The sequence below is a fragment of the Cervus canadensis genome, chromosome 18 (genome assembly GCF_019320065.1).
Source record: "Cervus canadensis isolate Bull #8, Minnesota chromosome 18, ASM1932006v1, whole genome shotgun sequence".
Classification (NCBI taxonomy): domain Eukaryota; kingdom Metazoa; phylum Chordata; class Mammalia; order Artiodactyla; family Cervidae; genus Cervus; species Cervus canadensis.
Window position 1 is genome coordinate 49285475 of NC_057403.1, and position 24292 is coordinate 49309766.

General features: G+C 38.7%; 2 protein-coding genes across 5 annotated transcripts in view; one reads left to right on the top strand and one right to left on the bottom strand.

Moving 5' to 3' along the window:
• LOC122421667 (T-cell immunomodulatory protein-like) overlaps positions 1–22496 on the bottom strand; it is an 88627-nt gene extending 66131 nt beyond the window's left edge. Inside the window, exons 1-5 of the mRNA XM_043437859.1 lie at positions 22098–22496; positions 20350–20422; positions 7722–7867; positions 6242–6299; positions 4960–5034 (exon numbers count right to left, since the gene is read on the bottom strand). Coding sequence (XP_043293794.1) covers positions 4960–5034; positions 6242–6299; positions 7722–7867; positions 20350–20422; positions 22098–22305 — 560 coding nt within the window. The 5' untranslated portion in view covers positions 22306–22496. The remainder of the gene's footprint in view (positions 1–4959; positions 5035–6241; positions 6300–7721; positions 7868–20349; positions 20423–22097) is intronic.
• A 57-nt stretch (positions 22497–22553) lies between these two features.
• PHKB (phosphorylase kinase regulatory subunit beta) overlaps positions 22554–24292 on the top strand; it is a 221781-nt gene continuing 220042 nt past the window's right edge. For 2 of the 4 annotated variants that reach the window (XM_043437856.1, XM_043437857.1), the window contains exon 1: positions 22554–22681. In XM_043437856.1, coding sequence (XP_043293791.1) covers positions 22615–22681 — 67 coding nt within the window. In that variant the 5' untranslated portion in view covers positions 22554–22614. The remainder of the gene's footprint in view (positions 22682–24292) is intronic. The other 2 variants (XM_043437858.1, XM_043437855.1) reach the window with 2 other exon arrangements.

A 24292-nucleotide genomic window follows, 5' to 3' on the forward strand; every position in this document is an offset into this window, starting at 1 on the left:
TGCTCCAGCAAGCAAACAAAATCCAGCAAGCAGTAAAAATGAATGGTGATTTAATAAATCAGTCATTGATTATAATGTGACAAGATTACATGGTTACATACAGAAAAGGGATTTCTGAATTGAGATTAAATACCTATATTTAAATAGAAGATAGTTTTTTCTGCTAATGGAGGGAAAATATCCACCCACATAAGTAAGTTAAAAATGGCTGCTTCCAGTGCCATTAATATTTCATTCAAAATATTCAAGCAGATGCTTGTGAAGTAAAGAGTATGGCAAAAGTTTGTCACATACCTACATTAATATTCCCAGGTGTACACTTTGGGCCTGACCCAGTAATGTGCTTGAATTCTGTATATGGATTACATTTGGCTTCGATTAAAATTACAGGTACAAGTGTTTTCATGTCAGTACTAAAAGCAATATTCTGAATGCTTATGCAACATCAGTTTCAAATATCCTTTTACAGAAAATGCTCATTAACAATAACCTCACATCATTACAAAAGCTGCTCTAACACTTAATAGCTAGGTGTTATCTCTAAATAATGTGGCATATTATAACATTATTTCAAGTCATTATGAAGTGAGGTGGAGGTGCAAACTGAAGCCTCACCTTTGCACATTTAACACACTTCAATTATTTCTGGCATCTCAGCAGATTTAGCACCATTTCTGTCCTTATCAGATAACCCCACTGTACCAAGTAAAAGGGATTCTTCTCTGTCACTGGCTTAGACTGACCACCTGCACCTTTACTCCAGATCATGTTAGTTTCACCTGTGGGCAGTCTCCTTTTTCCATGCCTGTACTGGGCCACTTACAACCATGGGCTTTCCAGCACAATCCCATGGGAATACTTAGCACTCTATTCAAAGATGATTGCAAAATTTTCCAGAAAGTTTAGGTTCAAGTCAAATTTGATTAAGATAATCTTGGGTCAGGCATAAATAAGCACAATATTTAAGGTGCAAAAGGTAGATTAGATTTCTTGATAGATACGAGTGCACTGCCAAACCGAAGTCACATAAACAGTCCAAAATGTTTATACCGATGGCTTTTTAACTTATGCACCTAATCATATGTCTGTAACTTATAAAATGGATATGACTAAACACATTTATCTTATTTTAGTAACATATTAATACTTGCCCCAACAGAGAAATCTTCAGCTTTCTTTTGTCTAAATCATGACAATGCTAGCTATAGTCATCCTAACAATGCTCTTGACGGAAATACTTTGGTGCCAATTTACATAACTTCATTTTAAAAGGTCATATCAGGAGAAATCTTGGATACAAACTTGTTACCTATAATAGGGTTAGCCACTATTGTTTAATCTGTAACTGAAGTTTAAATGATAAATATCTTGAAACAGCAGAGTACTACTCCAGTATACTGTAGTATATCAGAGTATAATGTATAAAAAAGTAAAAGTGAATATATCTTCAGGCAGAGGACTAAAAAACTCTTATCTAGAATTCAGAACAAATAAATAAATAATTTATGACATTATCACATAATATCTAGGTAGTTATTTTTTTTCTAGGCCGTTGTTATTTTTCAACTATCTACAGCAGCTGTTTCATAAGTTTAAATTTCATAAGATCAAGCCACATCATATTAAAGATATTCCAAGTATTTCTGTCACTAAAATGGAAATTATCATAAAATAACAGAGATTACCATAAAATAAACCAGACCAGAAATCACCACCACATTCTCAATCACATGTCTACCCAAGGTAAACAAGCAGGGGAGTGGCCTGTGACTTCCCACACCACATCCACACTCGGTGCCTCTCAGGCATGGCTGCAGAGGCGAAGCAAGATCTACATCCAGTTGGTCTCCCAAGCAGGTGCTCTTTCAGACAGTTTTCAAAGTTTGGGGGAAAAAAATGGGTTTCTCATTAAAGAGTCACAGCGAGTCTTTAAAAGGTCACTGTGACTAACATAAAAACACTCATATTCTTTACTGAGAACTTTAAAAGAAAAGGGATAGAAAATGTGATAGTTTCGCCTCAGAATAGCTCAAATTTTGACAATTTACTCATCTTTGTGCCTGTGAATCACATTTTGAAAACTAATCATAAAATAACATTATTTCTCCAAAACACAGAAGGAAAATTCATTAGATTTATAGTACCTGGGAAGATAAATTGATAAAGATGGTTCCCTGCACTTGCTGGAAAATTAAAGAAAAAAAAAATGTATTCTGTACTCTTAAAATGTGTACTTCATCAAAAATAGAAAACATTAACCAAATTGAAGGTATCTCATGAAAAGTATCTTGTTATCATCAATTCTTGTGTTAGGAGGACAGTTCTTTTCAAATCTAGAGAAACTATAATGGAAATCTTCAAATCACAAGATAACAGGCAGTCTTCCCTAAGAGTGGCATTCTTGGATATGCACAAGCACACATACTGGTCAAGGATAGAGTATACATGGAAAAGTTTCCAGAGCTTAGAGAGAAATGTTTACATTTTCAGTCAATTATTAATTGCTCTTTGAACATAGAAGGAACAAGGCTTATCAGTAAACATATGGGAGTTAACATGAGTAAGGTGGAGAAATCAATCAAGATGGCAGCTATCCACAGTATTCAAATTAAATCTTTCCATTTTTAAGAACATCTAATGAACCAATATTTATTTATTTATTTTCCCATTTATTTTTATTAATTGGAGGCTAATTACTTTACAATATTGTAGTGGTTTTTGTCATACATTGACATGAATCAGCCATGGATCCACATGTGTTCCCCATCCCGATCCCCCCTCCCACACCTCCCTCTCCACCCGATCCCTCTGGGTCTTCCCAGTGCACCAGCCCCGAGCACTTGTCTCATGCACCCAACCTGGGCTGATGATCTGTTTCACCCTAGATAATATACATGTTTTGATGCTGTTCTCTCGAAACATCCCACCCTCGCCTTCTCCCACAGAGTCCCAAAGTCTGCTCTGTACATCTGTGTCTCTTTTTCTGTTTTGCATATAGGATTATTGTTACCATCTTTCTAAATTCCATATATATGTGTTAGTATACTGTAATGGTCTTTATCTTTCTGGCTTACTTCACTCTGTATAGTGGGCTCCAGTTTCATCCATCTCATTAGAACTGATTCAAATGAATTCTTTTTAATGGCTGAGTAATATTCCATGGTGTATATGTACCACAGCTTCCTTATCCATTCGTCTGCTGATGGGCATCTAGGATGCTTCCATGTCCTGGCTATTATAAACAGTGCTGCGATGAACTTGGGGTGCACGTGTCTCTTTCAGATCTGGTTTCCTCAGTGTGTATGCCCAGAAGTGGGATTGCTGGGTCATATGGCAGTTCTATTTCCAGTTTTTTAAGAAATCTCCACACTGTTTTCCATAACAGCTGTACTAGTTTGCATTCCCACCAACAGTGTAAGAGGGTTCCCTTTTCTCCACACCCTCTCCAGCATTTATTGCTTGTAGACTTTTGGATAGCAGCCATCCTGACTGGCGTGTAATGGTACCTCATTGTGGTTTTGATTTGCATTTCTCTGATAATGAGTGATGTTGAGCATCTTTTCATGTGTTTGTTAGCCATCTGTATGTCTTCTTTGGAGAAATGTCTGTTTAGTTCTTTGGCCCATTTTTTGATTGGGTCATTTATTTTTCTGGAATTGAGCTGCAGGAGTTGCTTGTATATTTTTGAGATTAATCCCTTGTCTGTTGCTTCATTTGCTATTATTTTCTCCCAATCTGAGGGCTGTCTTTTCACCTTGCTTATAGTTTCCTTTGTTGTGCAAAAGCTTTTAAGTTTCATTAGGTCCCATTTGTTTATTTTTGCTTTTATTTCCAATACTGTGGGAGGTGGGTCATAGAGGATCCTGCTGTGATTTATGTCGGAGAGTGTTTTGCCTATGTTCTCCTCTAGGAGTTTTATAGTTTCTGGTCTTACATTTAGATCTTTAATCCATTTTGAGTTTATTTTTGTGTATGGCGTTAGAAAGTGTTCTAGTTTCATTCTTTTACAAGTGGTTGACCAGTTTTCCCAGCACCACTTGTTAAAGAGGTTGTCTTTTTTCCATTGTATATCCTTGCCTCCTTTGTCAAAGATAAGGTGTCCATAGGTTCGTAGATTTATCTCTGGGCTTCCTATTCTGTTCCATTGATCTACATTTCTGTCTTTGTGCCAGTACCATACTGTCTTGATGACTGTGGCTTTGTAGTATAGTCTGAAGTCAGGCAGGTTGATTCCTCCAGTTCCATTCTTCTTTCTCAAGATTACTTTAGCTATTCAAGGTTTTTTGTATTTCCATACAAATTGTGAAATTGTTTGTTCTAGTTCTGTGAAGAATACTGTTGGTAGCTTGATAGGGATTGCATTGAATCTATAGATTGCTTTGGGCAGTATAGTCATTTTGACAATATTGATTCTTCCAATCCATGAACACGGTATGTTTCTCCATCTGTTTGTGTCCTCTTTGATTTCTTTCATCAGTGTTTTATAGTTTTCTATGTACAGGTCTTTTGTTTCTTTAGGTAGATATATGGCTAAGTATTTAATTCTTTTTGTTGCAATGGTGAATGGTATTGTTTCCTTAATTTCTCTTTCTGTCTTCTTATTGTTAGTGTATAGGAATGCAAGGGATTTCTGTGTGTTAATTTTATATCCTGCAACTTTACTATATTCATTGATTAGCTATGTACCAATATTTAAATGGGGACTTGCAAAGTTTCTATCTCTAATTTCCAGAGGGATAATATGATTAAACTGGCTGTACACAGAAACCAGGGGCAGATCAAATCCATACTGTTTGAGGAAATTTATATGTTGACCAAATGTCCTTTTAAAAATTAAGGAGTTCCAATAAGATGGGGTTTCCCCCCCACAACGGTAAAAGCAATCAGTTCATACAGACACACAGTCCCTTAGCACCAACATGTACAATTAATTACATGGTTATAATCATATTTACTCACTTTCCTAATAATATCTGTGGTTGGCTGGATTCATTTGTGATACCAAATATATCAGGAATTAAGTCACCATTGAAGCTGAAACGAAAACATTAAAAACATTAAGCAGCTATTCTATTAAATTCTCACTTCCAATTTAATTAAAAAAAAAAAACTTTGGGTAGGTGTGGTAAACATACAACAGTATCTGTTGTAGTCAACTGAACGTCAGAAGTGACAGGTTTAACTTTTGTCATTGGACCCTCTAGCCACCTCGGCATGAGAACGTGTTTCGGATGGCCCAGCTACACAGATGATCGGGCCTCTGAGACACTCTGAGTGCTAGTTAAAGAGCACAGACTATCACTGACCCACAGTGGACATGTAGTACGAGCAAGAAATAAACTTCTGTTGTGAGATTCTGGTGTTGTCTGTAGCCTCTGCATAGTCTAGCCTATCTCTGAGTAATAAGGAGACTATAATTTCAGAATCATGACCCTCCTCCTTATTTAGCCAGATGGGCTTAGGAGAAATATCCCACAAAAGTAATCCCTAAGATGGTATAAAAATTTATACTAGCCATTGAATATTGTAACAACAATGAAAAACACCTAATTAAAAAAGAAATCAAGCTGATAACCTTTAAAAGATTAATTCATGGATTAAAGTTCAGACTTCTAATTGTCACTGACCTATTGATGTACAACTATGATTTTAATAACTGTACAAAAGGCAGCACTGGAAGCAAGAATGTGGCTGTACATTGTTTAGTCCCCAAGATAGTATCTATATCATTATCAGAATCCTAACAGCTACTTGAATTAAGCTTATGTTGGTACATGAGTCTACTTCGAGGAGATAAATGATAATACTAAGCAAGATCTGTAAAAAAGGACAAAGTTTTTCCTTAATATAGAAATAGTTCTAAGTCAACCAGAGGAAATCCTCTACCCTTCATATCTACCAATCAAGCACTAACAGTTTTATCCAAAAACAGTTATCTTAGTTCTCTGAATAATGACATGGCTAGGATCAATAAAGATCCATCATGGACACATTCAAAGCTATTAAGACAAAACCAAAAAGACAAATCTCTTTCTTTTTCCAAAATAATGAATTTCAATTTTCTCTTTCTTCCATCATGGCAAGTAAATATCATATAACTAAGAGGGCAGGCCCCTATCAGCTTTAAAGGGAGAATGAATACAGAGCCAACACGACTGAGCAAAGTAGTTTCCTATGTAAAAGATTTTATTTTATGTTTGTAAGTTTAGAATCATGTAAAGGGAAGCAAGCACATACTTACTCCATAATTAGTGGTTCATCTTGAAAAGTCCTATTAAGTATGGTCATATTGCTAGGATCTATAAAAGAAAAGAAAATACATAAATGAACAGGCATTTTATATTATCTTTTATATCTGCACTTAGGGAAGAGAATAATCTTTTATTCTTTTCAAGATTCATCTCTAACTAATTCCAACTTTCACCACTTATCACTAATGAGACACTATAACTTAAGTGGACATCAAGTTTGTAAAGATAAACTACTGGGAAAGTTTATAGGCTTCCCTGATGGCTCAGATAGTAAAGAATCTGCCTACAATATGGGAGACATAGGTTCAATCCCTGGGTACGAAGAGCCCCTCGCGAAAGGAATGGCAACTGAGTCCAGTATTCTTGCCTGGAGAATTGCCTGGACAGAGGAGCCTGGCAAGCTACAGTCCATGGGGTCACAGCACTGGACACGACTGAGAGACTAACACTTTCACACTACAGTGAAGATATCAGCATTCTAATAACTTCCTTTTGAGTCTTCATTCTGAAAATCTCTTACATGAATCTTCTTTATATACGGTTTACCACTAGAGCAGCTGCCAATTAAGATTTTGCTGTAAAGAACCCATAGGGTGCAAAACTACTTGATTCTAAAATGTCTATGCTCTCCTCTCCGCCTCAGTCCTTGAAATCTGGTTCTATGAACAAAATTGCCCATTCAGGTGTAATTAATTGTTTTTTCAGATAAAATTTGAAGATTCATGGGAAGATAGGGTAGGTAGACTGTCTTGCCTGGAGAATCACATGGACGGCAAGCCTGGCAAGCTATAGTCCATAGGGTCGCAAAGAGTTGAATATGACTGAAGCAACTTAGCACACACGCATGGTAGACAGACTCTGAAACTTTAACCTTTTTGTGCTTTCTTGTACTAGGGAGACCAGAAACCAAAAACAGCATTTCTCAGACATCCTTGCATCTAAGATTCTGAATAAAATGTGATCCCTGCTAATTAGATACACTATGGGTTTTGCAACACAGGAATGAGGTGAAGGCTGTGTTTCTGTCATTTCTGTCTTAAATGTCTGATCACTGAATTTTAAGTACTGAGGGAGCACCTGCTGTGCGCCTGGCTGCTTTCTGATGGGAAAAAGGCAGTAGCTTCTTCAAAGGCTTTGAGAATTGTTCCTGAAAGTTCAACTTAGTGTGTGTTCTTCAGTCAACCCAATAACTCTGTAAAGCATAAAAACCTTTTAATAAATCTCTCTTCTTTAAAGTAATAAGAATGGATTTTGTTCCCTGGAGTTGACTACAGATCACGTCTAGGTTGAAAGAGGAAATCAGAAAACAGACTTTTAAAAAGATTTTTAGAGACAATTACTGACACATAAGAACTGCATTTTTGAACTAATTTTTGAACATTATTTTTGTTACATTTACCTACGAATACCAGGCATGTTTTTCCTTTAATATTCAGTGACAAATATTAAAGACATTTAAAACAAATTCACCTAGTGTTTGATTCTGTCCCCAGAAGATAACAGCTCCTAATTCACCATTGGCATGATTTTTGGGAAGATACGTCAGAAGGACATCCATTTGTGAATCTCCATCATAATCCCCTGGGACTACACTGGTTATCAATGTACTGTAATTACTAAACAAACAAACAAACAAACAAATATTTTAATAAACAAACATTCCAGTAGAGCTATAATAGAAAAGGACACTTTTACATTTATACTATGTAAAAATATTTTCAATGCAAAATACAAAAATTTACAGAACTGATTAATTTCATTGTCTTCTTTAATAGCTTATCATCCTTCATGTATGTAGACTTCCTTGGACTATGAAAGAATTCAGGATGAATGCAAAGAGTCTTAAGAAATGAGAAAAAGCTGAAATATTTATTAAGAGGAAGTGCAGTTCTATGTTTAAGCACTGACTTATAGTCCTTTCACCTAGTTCTTTTGTCAGAGATACCAGGACCCATGAATGGTGTTTATACAAATGGAGGCTGATTATCAACTGTTAAAGCACCAATGAGTATCACTGTCATTTTATAAAAGATACTATTTAAAAATTACTTAATCTTGGATTTCAATGCAGATTTGAAATAATCATTTTATTTTTGAAAGCTTTTCAAGATTCATAATGAAAAATATGTTCCTCTTGACCAAACCTGGCAATAAACTATCATGACATACATACCTAGTTCTACATCTTTAACAATAAAATATTCTAAAATGGTTTATATTAACCTTGAAAATTTTTTAAAAAGACATTCTAGAGTGCGGTCATAATGTTGTCTGAGTGACCCAACCAAAAATTAGGCCTTAAATTCAAGTTATATTTAATTCTACTTAAGAACAAATAGCAAGACAGTTTCCAAATAGTCTATTATTTTCTAAATGACCTTACGAATATAAAAAATCTGTAACAGGTTTTACTTACAGTGAAATAAGGAAAATACTGATAAGGATAAGATTAAGAAAAAATACATAATAATAGCTTTATTTTAATGCAGCTACTTACTATGTCTCAGATATTATATCAAGTGTTTAACAGCTATTATTATTATCTGATAATCTCCATTACCTGAAATAGGTATTGTGCTTCTCATTGAATACACCAAGAAACTGAGGTTTGGAGCAATTAAGTTTCTTTCTCAGTTAAACATCTACTTCAATGGAGTAGCTGGAATTCAAATTCAGTTGTGTTGTCCTCTAAAATTGATTCTCATGATAAAATACTTTTTGTAATGCCACTTTCTTCAAAGTATTCTGACAATACTTGAACCTTTCCCTTAAAAATAGCTGGTCTTTAAAAATGATGACATAGTAACTGTACATGTAGCTACATCTTGCTACTATGTAGCAAGCTGTATGTGAGTGCATACCCCTGTTGTGCACCTGTGTACCTATGCATGTGCAGTCATGCATATGCTGCACATACTTGGCAGTAATACTTGTTCAAATAAATCCATGATTTGCGGTCAAAAAGTACCCTGAAATAGACAGGAATACATTACAAAGGACTAGATGGGAACTTATCCTAACCAATTTTATTCCTAAAATTGCCTTGCTGCTTTATGGCTCTAAAAATAGGAATTTGAACTTTATTGTGATATTCATTGATCACTTTTTTAAAAGAACCTACTAAAATGACATGGAATGAATTTTATTTTTTTAAAGCATAACCCTCAAAGACAAAGAGATCATGAAAGGACACAGCAGATGGAGAGATGCTAATTGACTTAACAGGGGGCGAGGAAACAAGAGCTGACCCTTGAAGAACACATGGGGTTAAGGACACTGACCAGCTGCAGTTGAAAATCCACATGTAACTTTACAATTGGTCCTCCACATCCTCGGTTCTGCATTCACAGATTAAACCAACTGTGGACAGTGTAGTACTGCATGTATTCAGTGGGAAAAAAATATGTATATAAGTGGACCTATGCGTTTCAGACCCATATCATTCAATGGTCAACTATATAGCTTACATACACTTCAGCTTGAAGTGCTTAGAGAAAAGGCTCAATCAGCTTTTTGCCTTGAAGAACCTTTGAAAAGCTTAGAATGTGGAGTCATCAGAAATACCAGATGACAAAAATAAGGCACAAGGCTGAAAACAGATTTAACTGAAGGTCTTTGATGGTTCCTTTTCCCTCTTGCTCAGCAAGGCATCAACTAGTTTATTTCTGGGAAGTTTCAGATGTCAGAGGTTTAAGTTTCAGGAGATGGTAAGATATTGGTCTAAGGCTGAAAACAAGGAGTTAATGGAAAGTCAACAAAAGGAATAGATGGGCCTTTGATCCCAGCTCTGCCGAATCCCTAGGATGCCAGTCAGCCAGGAACATATTCACAGGGCAAGAAACAAGTCCCACCACGCAGAGTTTCCAATGAGTTCTTTAGTACTTTATTCTTAATAAAGTTTAATGAAGAGCTACCTGCCTTTTAAAGAAAACTGAATATTAAAAAGAACCAAACAAACAGCAATAAAGAATCTGAAAAAAACAAATAATAGTGAACAAAAACAAAGCTTCAAAACTATACTTAAGGACATAAGAGAAGAAAATCTATCCATTAAAAAAAAGAAGAACAGCATGCTAAGACAAAAGAATAATAGGGGGGGAGGAGCCAAGATGGCAGAGGAATAGGAGGGGGAGACCACTTTCTCTGCTACAAATTCATAAAGAACAATTGAACGCTGAGCAAACTTCACAAAACAACTTTTGATCACTAGCTGAGGACATCAGGCACCCAGAAAAGCAGCCCATTGTCTTCAAAAGGAGGTAGGACAAAATATAAAAGATAAAAAGAGAGACAAAAGACATAGGGACAGAGACCCGTCCTGGGAAGGGAGTCTTAATAGAGGAAGTTTCCAAATACCAGGAAACCTTCGCACTGGCGGTTCTGGAGGAAGTTTTCCAATCTCAGAGGGCAACCTAACTGGGAGGAAAAATAAATAAAACCCACAGATTACGTGCCTAAAAGCAACTCCCAGCAGAAAAGTACCCCAGACGCCCGCATCCGCCACCAGAAAGTGGGGGTGGAACGGAGAGAAGCAGGCAGCATTGCTTAGAGTAAGGACCGGGCCTGAATGCCGAGGGCAACTGGAGGGAGCTAAAGTGAGATAGCAACTTAAAACTGGGGGATAGCAAGAGAGAGAAAATTAACCGGCCCAAACACACTGCCGGCCCTTCACAGAACAAAGGGACTGAGCAAGTCCAGAAAAGAGCTAGCCGCCTGCGGACTGCCCCATCCCCGCCGGAGGCAGGAGGCAGGGGGTAGGGGAAAGGGGCAAACTTGGGCCCAGAGACGGCATCCCCTACCACACTGCAAACAGGCCTCCAGTTTCTAACCAAAGACTTCCTGAGATTCTGGATGGTCGACATCCACCAGGAGGGTCGTGGCTAAACACAAGGCGCACGCACCCAACTGGCGCGCGAGGAAACTGAGGCTGGAACCTCGGAGGGGAGAAGGCGCACCGCACAGGGAGAGTGCGCCCGTCAAGCTCCTGGCTGCCTGAGCTGCTTGGGCAGGGAAGGCACAAAACGCAGGCGCAACTGAGTCCGTGCTTTTGTGTAGTACCGGAAAACGGGAACCGCATGCAACGCAGGGCGTGCTGCATATAGAGCAGCCAGGAGCCTGAACACTGTAGACGGGGAGAGCACACACCCGTAAGCGGGAGCAAACCTAGTGTGGCCAGAACACTGTGAGAGCTCCCCACACACAGTGATATCTGTCTGCAGCGCCCCGCCCTCCCTGCAACACAACTGAACAAGCAAACCTGAACAAGAGACCACCTCCGCCCGCCTGTGTCAGGGCGGAAATTAGATAGTGAAGAGACCAGCAAACAGAAGCCAAATAAACAAAGGGAACCGCTTCAGAAGGGACCAGTGCAACAGATTAAAATCCCTGTAGGTAACACTGACTACACCGGAAAGGGCCTATAGATATCCAGAAGTGTAAGCTGGAACAAGGAGCTATCTGAAACTGAACCGAACCAACACTGACCACAACAGCTCCAGAGAAATTCCTAGATATATTTTTACCTTTTTTTTAAAATTACATTTTTTTCTCTTCTTTTTTTATTTTTTCTCTTTTCTTTGAAAATTCCCTATTACTCCCCCATTACTCCTTAACTTTCATTTTCATATATTTTTACGATTTTCTTAATTAGGAAAAAAAATTTTTTTTTTCTTTTTTTCCTCTTATTTTCTTCTAAGGTCCTCTATTACTCCTCTACTACACCTTAATTTTCATTTTCATTTCACTATAACCTTGCCAAAAAAAAAAAAGGAGAGAAGCCCTATTTTTAAACTGAACTTCATATATATTTCTAAAAGTTTTTGTGTTGTTGTTTTTAATATTGTATTTTTAGGAGTCTAACCTCGACTCTAGATTTTTAATCTTTGTTTTCCAGTATGTGATATAAATTTTGGACATTTAAGAATCCAATATTCAGTTCCCATTTTTATTCAGGAGTGTGTTGATTACTCTCTCCCACTTTTGACTCTCCGTTCTCTACCTGAGAACACCTCTATTTCCTCCTTTCCCTTCTCTTCCCAATCCAATTCTGTGAATCTTTGTGGGTGTCCGGGCTACGGAGAACACTTAGGGAACAGAGTACTGCGTAGATCTGTCTCTCTCCTCTTGAGTCCCCTTTTTCTGCTCCTGCTCATCTCTATCTCCCTCCTCCCTCTCCTCTTTTTAATGTAACTCTGTTAACCTCTCTGGGTGTCCCTCATGGTGAAGAATCTTTTCACCATTAACCTAGAAGTTTTATTATCAGTGCTGTATAGTTGGAGAAGTCTTGAGACTACTGGAAGAACAAAACTGAAATCCAGAGGCAGGAAACTTAAGCCCAAAACCTGAGAACACCAGAAAACTCCTGACTACACGGAACATTAAGTAATAAGAGATCATCCAAAAGCCTCCATACCTACACTGAAACCAACCACCACCCAAGAGCCAGTAAGTTTCAGAGCAAGACATACCACGCAAATTCTCCAGAAACGCAGGAACATAGCCCTGAGCGTCAACATACAGGCTGCCCAAAGTCACACCTAACACACAGACCCATCTCAAAACTCATTACTGGACACTCCAGTGCACTCCAGAGAGAAGAAATCCAGTTCCACACACCAGAACACCGACGCAAGCTTCCCTAACCAGGAAACCTTGACAAGCCAATCGTCCAGCCCCACCCACTGGGTGAAACCTCCACAATAAAAAGGAACCACAGACCACCAGAATACAGAAAGCCCACTCCAGACACAGCAATCTAAACAAGATGAAAAGGCAGAGAAATACCCAACAGGTAAAGGAACATGAAAAATGCCCATCAAGTCAAACAAAAGAGGAGGAGATAGGGAATCTACCTGAAAAAGAATTTAGAATAATGATAATAAAAATGATCCAAAATCTTGAAAACAAAATGGAGTTACAGATAAATAGCCTGGAGACAAAGATTGAGAAGATGCAAGAAATGTTTAATAAGGACCTAGAAGAAATAAAAAAGTCAATTAAAAATGAATAATGCAATAAATGAGATCAAAAACACTCTGGAGGGAACCAAGAGTAGAATAACAGAGACAGAAGATAGGATAAGTGAGGTAGAAGATAAAATGGTGGAAATAAATGAAGCAGAGAGGAAAAAAGAAAAAAGGATCAAAAGAAATGAGGACAACCTCAGGGACCTCTGGGACAATGTGAAACGCCCCAACATTCGAATCATAGGAGTCCCAGAAGAAGAAGACAAAAAGAAAGGCCATGAGAACATACTCCAGGAGATAATAGCTGAAAACTTCCTTAAAATGGGGAAGGAAATAGCCACCCAAGTCCAAGAAACCCAGAGAGTCCCAAACAGGATAAACCCAAGGCGAAACACCTCAATACACATATTACTCAAATTAAAAAAGATCAAACACAAAGAACAAATATTAAAAGCAGCAAGGGAGAAACAACAAATAACACACAAAGGGATTCCCATAAGGATAACAGCTGATCTATCAATAGAAACCCTTCAGGCCAGAAGGGAATGGCAGGACATACTTAGAGTAATGAAAGAGAATAACCTACAACCTAGATTACTGTACCCAGCAAGGATCTCATTCAGATATGAAGGAGAATTCAAAAGCTTTACAGACAAGCCAAAGCTGAGAGAATTCACCACCACCAAACCAGCTCTTCAACAAATGCTCAAGGATCTTCTCTAGACAGGAAACACAGAAAGGTGTATAAACGTGAACCCAAAACAACAAAGCAAATGGCAACGGGACCATACCTATCAATAATTACCTTAAATGTAAATGGGTTGAATGCCCCAACCAAAAGACAAAGACTGGCTGAATGGATACAAAAACAAGACCCCTATATATGCTGTCTACAAGAGACCTACCTCAAAACAAGAGACACATACAGACTAAAAGTGAAGGGCTGGAAAAAAATATTTCATGCAAACGGAGACCAAAAGAAAGCAGGAGTTGCAATACTCATATCAGATAAAATAGACTTTCAAATAAAGGCTGTGAAAAGAGACACAGAAGAACACTACATAATGATCAAAGGATCAATCCAAGAAGATATAACAATTATAAATATATATGCACCCAACATAGGAGCACCGCAATATGTAAGGCAAACACTAACGAGTATGAAAGAGGAAATTAATAGTAACACAGTAATAGTGGGAGACTTTAATACCCCACTCACAACTATGGATAGATCAACTAAACAGAAAATTAACAAGGAAACACAAACTTTAAATGACACAATGGACCAGCTAGACCTAATTGATATCTATAGGACATTTCACCCCAAAACAATCAACTTCACCTTTTTCTCAAGTGCACACGGAACCTTCTCCAGAATAGATCACATCCTAGGCCATAAATCTAGTCGTGGTAAATTCAAAAAAAATTGAAATCATTCCCGTCATCTTTTCTGACCACAGTACGGTAAGATTAGATCTCAATTACAGGAAAAAAAATTATTAAAAATTCAAATATATGGAGGCTAAATAACACGCTTCTGAATAACCAACAAATCATAGAAGAAATCAAAAAAGAAATCAAATGCATAGAAATGAATGAAAATGAAAACACAACAACCCAAAACCTATGGGACACTGTAAAAGCAGTGCTAAGGGGAACGTTCATAGCATTACAGGCTTACCTCAAGAAACAAGAAAAAAGCCAAATAAATAACCTAACTCTACACCTAAAGCAACTAGAGAAGGAAGAAATGAAGAACCCCAGGGTTAGTAGAAGGAAAGAAATCTTAAAAAATTAGGGCAGAAATAAATGCAAAAGAAACTAAAGAGACCATAGCAAAAATCAACAAAGCTAAAAGCTGGTTTTTTGAAAAAATAAACAAAATTGACAAACCATTAGCAAGACTCATTAAGAAACAAAGAGAGAAGAACCAAATTAACAAAATTAGAAATGAAAATGGAGAGATCACAACAGACAACACTGAAATACAAAGGATCATAAGAGACTACTACCAGCAGCTCTATGTCAATAAAATGGACAACTTGGATGAAATGGACAAATTCTTAGAAAAGTATAACTTTCCAAACCTGAACCAGGAAGAAATAGAAGATCTTAACAGACCCATCACAAGCAAGGAAATCGAAACTGTAATCAAAAATCTTCCAGCAAACAAAAGCCCAGGACCAGATGGCTTCACAGCTGAATTCTACCAAAAATTTAGAGAAGAGATAACACCTATCTTACTCAAACTCTTCCAGAAAATTGCAGAAGAAGGTAAACTTCCAAACTCATTCTATGTATGAGGCCACCATCACCCTAATTCCAAAACCACACAAAGATGCCACAAAAAAAGAAAACTACATGCCAATATCACTGATGAACATAGATGCAAAAATCCTTAACAAAATTCTAGCAAACAGAATCCAACAACATATTAAAAATATCATACACCATGACCAAGTGGGCTTTATCCCAGGAATGCAAGGATTCTTAAATATCTGCAAATCAATCAATGTAATACACCACATTAACAAATTGAAAGATAAAAACCATATGATTATCTCAATAGATGCAGAAAAAGCCTTTGACAAAATTTAACACCCATTTATGATTAAAACTCTCCAGAAAGCAGGAATAGAAGGAACATACCTCAACATAATAAAAGCATATATGACAAACCCACAGCAAGCATTACCCTCAATGGTGAAAAATTGAAAGCATTTCCCCTAAAATCAGGAACAAAACAACGGTGCCCACTCTCACCACTACTATTCAACATAGTGTTGGAAGTTTTGGCCACAGCAATCAGAGCAGAAAAAGAAGTAAAAGGAATCCAGATAGGAAAAGAAGTGAAACTCTCACTGTTTGCAGATGACATGATCCTCTACATAGAAAACCCTAAAGACTCTACCAGAAAATTACTAGAGCTAATCAGTGAATATAGTAAAGCTGCAGGATATAAAATTAACACACAGAAATCCCTTGCATTCCTATACACTAACAATAAGAAGACAGAAAGAGAAATTAAGGAAACAATACCATTCACCATTGCAACAAAAAGAATAAAATACTTAGCCGTATATCTACCTAAAGAAACAAAAGACCTATACATAGAAAACTATAAAACACTGATGAAAGAAATCAAAGAGGACACAAACAGATGGAGAAACATACCGTGTTCATGGATTGGAAGAATCAATATTGTCAAAATGGCTATACTACCCAAAGCAATCTATAGATTCAATGCAATCCCTATCAAGCTACCAACGGTATTCTTCACAGAACTAGAACAAACAATTTCACAATTTGTATGGAAATACAAAAAACCTCGAATAGCCAAAGTAATCTTGAGAAAGAAGAATGGAACTGGAGGAATCAACCTGCCTGACTTCAGACTATACTACAAAGCCACAGTCATCAAGACAGTATGGTACTGGCACAAAGACAGAAATGTAGATCAATGGAACAGAATAGGAAGCCCAGAGATAAATCTACGAACCTATGGACACCTTATCTTTGACAAAGGAGGCAAGGATATACAATGGAAAAAAGACAACCTCTTTAACAAGTGGTGCTGGGAAAACTGGTCAACCACTTGTAAAAGAATGAAACTAGAACACTTTCTAACGCCATACACAAAAATAAACTCAAAATGGATTAAAGATCTAAATGTAAGACCAGAAACTATAAAACTCCTAGAGGAGAGCACAGGCAAAACACTCTCCGACATAAATCACAGCAGGATCCTCTATGACCCACCTCCCACAGTATTGGAAATAAAAGCAAAAATAAACAAATGGGACCTAATGAAACTTAAAAGCTTTTGCACAACAAAGGAAACTATAAGCAAGGTGAAAAGACAGCCCTCAGATTGGGAGAAAATAATAGCAAATGAAGCAACAAAGGATTAATCTCAAAAATATACAAGCAACTCCTGCAGCTCAATTCCAGAAAAATAAATGACCCAATCAAAAAATGGGCCAAAGAACTAAACAGACATTTCTCCAAAGAAGACATACAGATGGCTAACAAACACATGAAAAGATGCTCAACATCACTCATTATCAGAGAAATGCAAATCAAAACCACAATGAGGTACCATTACACGCCAGTCAGGATGGCTGCTATCCAAAAGTCTACAAGCAATAAATGCTGGAGAGGGTGTGGAGAAAAGGGAACCCTCTTACACTGTTGGTGGGAATGCAAACTAGTACAGCCGGTATGGAAAACAGTGTGGAGATTTCTTAAAAAACTGGAAATAGAACTGCCATATGACCCAGCAATCCCACTTCTGGGCATACACACTGAGGAAACCAGATCTGAAAGAGACACGTGCACCCCAAAGTTCATCGCAGCACTGTTTATAATAGCCAGGACATGGAAGCATCCTAGATGCCCATCAGCATACGAATGGATAAGGAAGCTGTGGTACATATACACCATGGAATATTACTCAGCCATTAAAAAGAATTCATTTGAATCAGTTCTAATGAGATGGATGAAACTGGAGCCCATTATACAGATACACAGATGTACACAGATGTATAGAACAGACTTTTGGATTCTGTGGGAGAAGGCGAGGGTGGGATGTTTCGAGAGAAGAGCATCAAAACATGTATATTATCTATGGTGAAACAGATCACCAGCCCAGGTTGGGTGCATGAGACAAGTGCTCGGGGCTGGTGCACTGGGAAAACCCAGAGGGATCTGGTAGAGAGGGAGGTGGGAGGGGGGATCAAGATGGGGAATACACGTAAATTCATGGCTGATTCATGTCAATGTATGACAAAAACCACTACAATATTGTAAAGTAATTAGCCTCCAACTAATAGAAATAAATGGGAAAAAAAAAAAAAGAATAATAAGAGAACAAAGAAAACTTCTTGGAGATTAAAAAATATAGCAGATGGCCTTTCCTGGATTCGAGACCACCCACAGTTTGCCTATGGACTGTGTTTCCTCCTTGAATAAACCTTCTTTCACTTCAAATGACAGCTAACATAAAAACATCCAATAAAAGACCCAAGATAAAATTAAGAATTCCTGGCAGGGGGGAAACCCACAAAATGACAGACACAATGAAACAAAGAAATAAAGGATGGAATTAGGCAGTCCAATAACCAACTAGTAAGGAATTCTTAAATAGAAAACAAAAATATAATCAGAGAAATAAGAACATTTAAAAAATCCCCCAGGTATAGAAGACTTGAAGGGGCCCACCTACTGCCCAGAATAATAAAAGAAAAACAGTCTATTCCAAAACATACTATGAAATTTCGGAAAAAAGGGATAAAGAAGACACCCTAATAGCTTCTAAAATTAAAAATAAAACTAGGCATATTTCAAGGATTAGGAAAAAGAACAGCAATGGATTTTAAATCAGTAACCTATGAAGCTAGAAGACTATAGGTCAATCAAAGAGTGAATAGAAAAAGGTCTTGGAAATGGAAGGACATACCCATTTCCAAACTGCTAGAAGGATATACTCCAGTGAAGTAAGTGAAGAAGCAAAGAACAAAATGGTACAGGATCTAAGAAATAGGGATCAAAGAATAACAAAGGGAAAAATCTCCAAACAGTGACTCTGCAGAAGGCCTAGGGCATGAGAGTTCAGATTGGGAAGGAGTGCAACAATGCAAATTCTTTACTTTCTGAGCCACTAGGGAAGCCCTAAAATATGGAAATAGATGCCAAAACAGCTCAAAGTTTTAAAAGTGGTTGTATTTGAGAGGAACAGAGGAGTAGGGGAAAAGACAGTGAAGGACAGTTATTTTTTGAAAAGTATACTAAATATATACAAGAATTTCTAAATTTTGTAAGTATATAAAATGACATTACATTAATCAAAGAAAAAGAAATTAATTGAAATTAAAAAAAAAACTCTGTGGAACCCAAGTCTTTAACAGCCCATAAATTGCCTTAACTTCTTCTAATCTTCCATGTTTGAATTTAAGTTAAATATTAAGGAATCTCAGGACTCATTAGGCCATATGGGAATTTCTTAAGTTTTTGGAACAGTTTCTGAAGTAATATCTGAGCATTCTACATACCAATTCATTAGGCCATATGGGAATTTCTTAAGTTTTTGGAACAGTTTCTGAAGTAATATCTGAGCATTCTACATACCAATTCATCCTGCATATGACTTACAAGTAAATCAAACAACTTAAAATACCATTTTAATCACCTCTCCTTTAAACAAGAGCCTGTAATGATTTTCCATTTTTCATGGGATTGAGGTCAATTCTGGTATTTATGAAGGTTTAGCCTGACTTGATCTCATCTTCGTAGTCCATATCTCTCCAAAGTGTTCCCTCTACTTCTGTCAGGCAAATCTTTTCATCTTCTCTTCACAACACGCTGTTTTTTACTGCCATCTCTTGTTAATGCTGTATCCTGAAAACTGAAAGCCCTCACCTAAATTTTACCTATTTTAAGGTCAAGCTCAAGTTCCATAACTTTCTAGAAGCTGCCACTTTAGCCTGCACTGACTCATCTCTTCTTTCAGACAGCGATTCAATCCTTGCTTCTTGTAATTTCAAAACTGTTGGCTCACTTTGAATGAGTCACTGTGTTTCATGCAAAGCCAGTTACATATGTATATATATAAAAAACAGGACCATTATTTGAACATTTAAAAAATTCAATCTAAAAAAAAAAAAGTTCAATCTGATTGGAATTTCCTCAAAAGTAACCAGTTAGTCCCCTAGCAGTCACCACCTACCAATCAATAAAGAAAAAAATTAAAACAGAAGTCACTGACCCCACAGCAAACTCCTCTTTCAGACCACAAAGTTGACCTGAAGAGCCTGTGAGCAGGCTCTGCCCATAGGGACACTCAAGATGTGGGACAATCCCTAAGACATTTAAAAAAACATATCAGATCACAAGGGTCTGGAAGGTGCTTATGTAGGAACAGACCTGGATCCACTCAAAATTATTTATTTTTTAACTTTAAATTTTCATATGTTAACTAATTTTTCTAACAAGTTACTTGCTTCATACCTCATAACTAGTGGTTTTCTATCACGACATCATATTAGAGTAAAACTGATTTCAAAAACAATGCAACTGGTTACTGCATGTTATTACAACAATGACAATTTTACAGAAACACACACATCTGTACTTACTTCAATGATACATTTACTTTGGGTTTAAAATAGGGTGCATTCTGGTCTGCCAAAAAGACGATTAAGTCATTTCCTAAAAGAGGCAAATATGTAACATTAGAAAAATGCTTCCCATTAAGACATCCAATCAGTGGTTACAAGAAGCTTTCTGGGTGCTGTTTTCAACAAGAAAACTTTAATTTTACTTCAGTTTGTCTGCCCTATCGAGGATGGTCCTATCAGACTAACAGAATGGTGATTCCTAATAGTATACAACAAATTCAATATTCAAAGCAGCAGAGAAACTAGAAGGATGAACACGGAAAATATAGTTGGTCTTGCCTTCTCCTAAGAGTCAGATCAACTTACTTAAAGGAAGCATATAAATAATATGCCTGTATTAAGTCATAACCTCCCCAAACCTAACAACTCAACCTCTTACAAGGCTGTTCAGTTCACTGCACAGATGCGTCACACCAAGGACACAGTAACTCCTTACTGTAGGCATCTGACTAGTAACAAGGGTGTGATTTCATATTTAAGCAGATAAAAACTGAATCCTCCAAGACCAGTCCCTTTTGGCTCCTATAGATCCACACCCCCATGAATTTCTGGAGTTCAATGAACACTCATTGGAACAGACTTTTCAAACTGTTTAGCCAAACACACATCATCTTTAAAGTTAAAGGGAGAGTCCCTCTCCACTTTGGATGGAGTGGCTATGGGTTAGGCAGTCTGCACCCTTCCTGCAGTAAATGGAGTCATACAAAAACAGGGAAAATACCCAAGGTCCAAGGTCCACCAGAAGTTCTGGGGTCCCAGAAAGGACTCCAAGAGATCTGGGCCAAGATCCTGTCAAACTTTGTATAAGTGCTTCAGTTCCTTCTTTCACAGCCTTGACCTTAAATAGAACCTGTTTTCTGGGTACTCAAGAATACTGAGACCCTCTGCTGCCCACTGTCAGCATCAGGATTTACCAAAAAATAGTTTAGTGATGGTTAAAGCAAAGAACTCCCAAGAACCTCAAGCTGGAAAATAAAGCAGAGATTTGGAAGAGGAGGGTGGTGGGCAAAGCAAGGTCTTTTGCACACAAAAGACTAGGCAGCTCAGAAAGGAGAAAAACCTGCAGTTTGAGAATCCTCTTCCAAAGAGACACTGGGTTTATTTATTAGTGGTGCCTGCAAAATACTTGAGTTAATTGCGAAGTGTTTAGTTCTTGGGAAGGAACAGTAGTTTCAAAGAAAGCTGGGACCCAGAAAAAGGGAGTGGAGGGTGAATTACATTAATTAGGAGGTAGGGAGAAGTTCTTTACCAGAGGAAATTATCAATTTGCACCTTTTCCAGTTCATCAAAGTGGAAGGGAGACTGGAGGAAGTAAGGCAGATAGGAATGAAGGGGCTTTGGGAAGGAACGTATAGAAAGCTAGAAAGACTCCTGGCGATCAGGAAGGACTCTGGAAGGCAGGTGATTCTATGAAGGGGCGGGGTGCCTGAGTGAAGGCCGCGGTCTTCTCAAGAAAACAAAACAGAAAAACTGGGGTGTTTCTAGTGCGGTCAAACTGTGAAGTGGTCAAGCCAAGACCCGGGTTTGGAAAAAAGAGTAAAAAAAAAAAAAGGGGGGGGGGTTGTCAAGGAAATTGGAGATAAAGGGAGAAAGATAGGGCTGCTACAGAAGGGCGGGGAAAAGCAGGAGAACCGGCCCCCCAGGCAGGGGGCGTGGGGAATACCGGGAGGGGCCCGCGGACAGAGAGGGGCCAGGGAAGCACTGACTTTCCCGCAGCACGAAGAGGTCCGTCTGCTTGTCAGAGTTGAGGTCTCCGAAGGCCGCCAGGGTGCCCCAGGCCTCGGCCCCAAAGAGCTCGGCCGTGACGTTGTGCAGCGCCCGCGCCGGGACCGGCCCGACTCCCAGCAGCGCGAGCCTCCCAAGCAGCAGGGCCAGCAGCACCCAAGAGTCCGGCAGCCGGCTCGCCGCCGCCATGGCAGCCCCTCCGCCCCAGCCCGCCGGCCCACTGCCGCGCTTAACGGCAGCCGGAAAGCACCGTGCCGCCGGCCGAGAGAGAAACAGCGCAGCTCCGACACCCCTACGACCGCGGCCGGTTCTCCTCTTACTCTCCCCTAGGGCTGCCCCTCTGACGCTTGGGAGGCCGCGGAGCTAGGTTGAAGCTGGCCCTCAGCTCACTTCCGGCCGGTGCGCCTCCCGACAGTGTCGCGCGGGGGGGGCGGGGCCGGCCGGGCGGAGCTGACAGGCGGCCCCAGGGGAGGTGGCCAAGGCAGCGGCCTGAGAGCGATGGCGGGGCTCATGGCCGAAGTGAGCTGGAAGGTCTTGGAGCGAAGAGCCCGGACCAAGCGCTCAGGTTTGGCTGGCTGGGACGCCACCCCTTCCCTCGCACCACAGGGGTGCTCCCCCTCTAGTGCTTTGGGCGGGAGGCAGATAGGGGTCCTAGAATGAACCTATGCCCGCGAGTTTCTCCTTAGAAAGCAGACGGTGGTCCCTGACTTCCTCTTGATGTCTTCCCCCATTAGGTGGTTGCCCCACCTTTACTCCGTTTTGCTTCCCCAGCTATATTTCGCGTGTGCGCCCCCTCGAAAAGTAGGTGGTGGTGCCGACTTAGTCTGGAGTCTTCTTTCTTAGAAATCAGACGGCGACCACATTCGACAGAGTGCTGTCCATGCTTGTATTCCTCCCAGAAGAAAGAGCGTTTCATTCTTATGACTAGGGTCTGGTCCTAGAAAACCGGCGGCTGCTTGTTGCCTTATATTGTGTCTCTTTTTTACATCACAAGTCCTGAGCTCTAGCCAGTTATCTGTGTGGCAGAACTTGAGGGGGAAGGGGCAATGAAGGACGTCACGCTGAGCATAGTTAAGGCTCAGAAGGAAGTGGGCCCCTTCCCTGGGCAAGTGGCCCCAGGACACCCAGTTCTCAGTTGTGGCTCCCAAACCTGATGCCACCTAGGTCAGAAGACGCTGCGCATGCAGTTATAACAGTTCAAGTGTCCTGAACTGACTTGTTCAAATTGCAGAGTCACGACTTTGAAGTTAGCACTTGTGGCTGTTAACTCATCTGAGAGCCAGGATTGAAACTTTTTATTCCTGGCTGGCTGGATGTAATCTCGAGCTAAAAAGTGCCTCTGTATACAGGAAAGATGGTGGAATGACCAAGTCTTCAACTGAGAATCTTCCCTTTTCAAGGATTGTTGTTACTATTTGTTAGTTATTGTTGTTACTATATAAATTAGTTAGCTAAGGTCAAAGTTGATAATGTAATAACAGTAAAAAACACAGCTCTAGGAAAGCTAACTCTGCATTTGCATTGATATTCAGGAGTTCGTTGTTGATTTTTACAGCTAATACCACCCCGTTATATTTTGGCTTTTCCGATTTATGAAGTTCTTAGTTGTCTGTTGTGCAAACAACAGAGTGCTTAGCTTTTTTTTTTCCTTTGAAGAAAGTGTCTAATAAATCATACAGGAGAAATCCAATATTTCTTGCTTATTTCATTCTGTTTTAAACCTTAAAAATAGTTCTGCACATGTTTACCTAGGGTTATAGCAAAACTACCACTGAAGTATGAGAGAATTTTTCAAAAACTAATCCTTAGTACATTTTAGAATCAATACAGTTACTTACAGTAGTCACATATGTTTTGTTTCACAGTTTTCAAATTTTTTGTGTCATATTGAATTATTTAGTTGACCACTAGCAATGAGTCTGTCTGGGCTATAAAAAGTTTTATTGGGTTGATAATATCTCATCAAAGAGAGTAACTGGAGTTTTTTTACAGGAAACTGAGCCCTACCTTCAACGTATATTTTTACAGCACTTCTCTTTTCCTCTAATACACATATAGGGTTTATTTTCTTCTCCAGTTTTAATTTCCTCTGAACTGCATGTCTTAACAGTCAGCTTTGAAAACCTACCTTCTCTGTCTTTACTGAGAAAATAAAATTCAAATTTTCACTATTGTT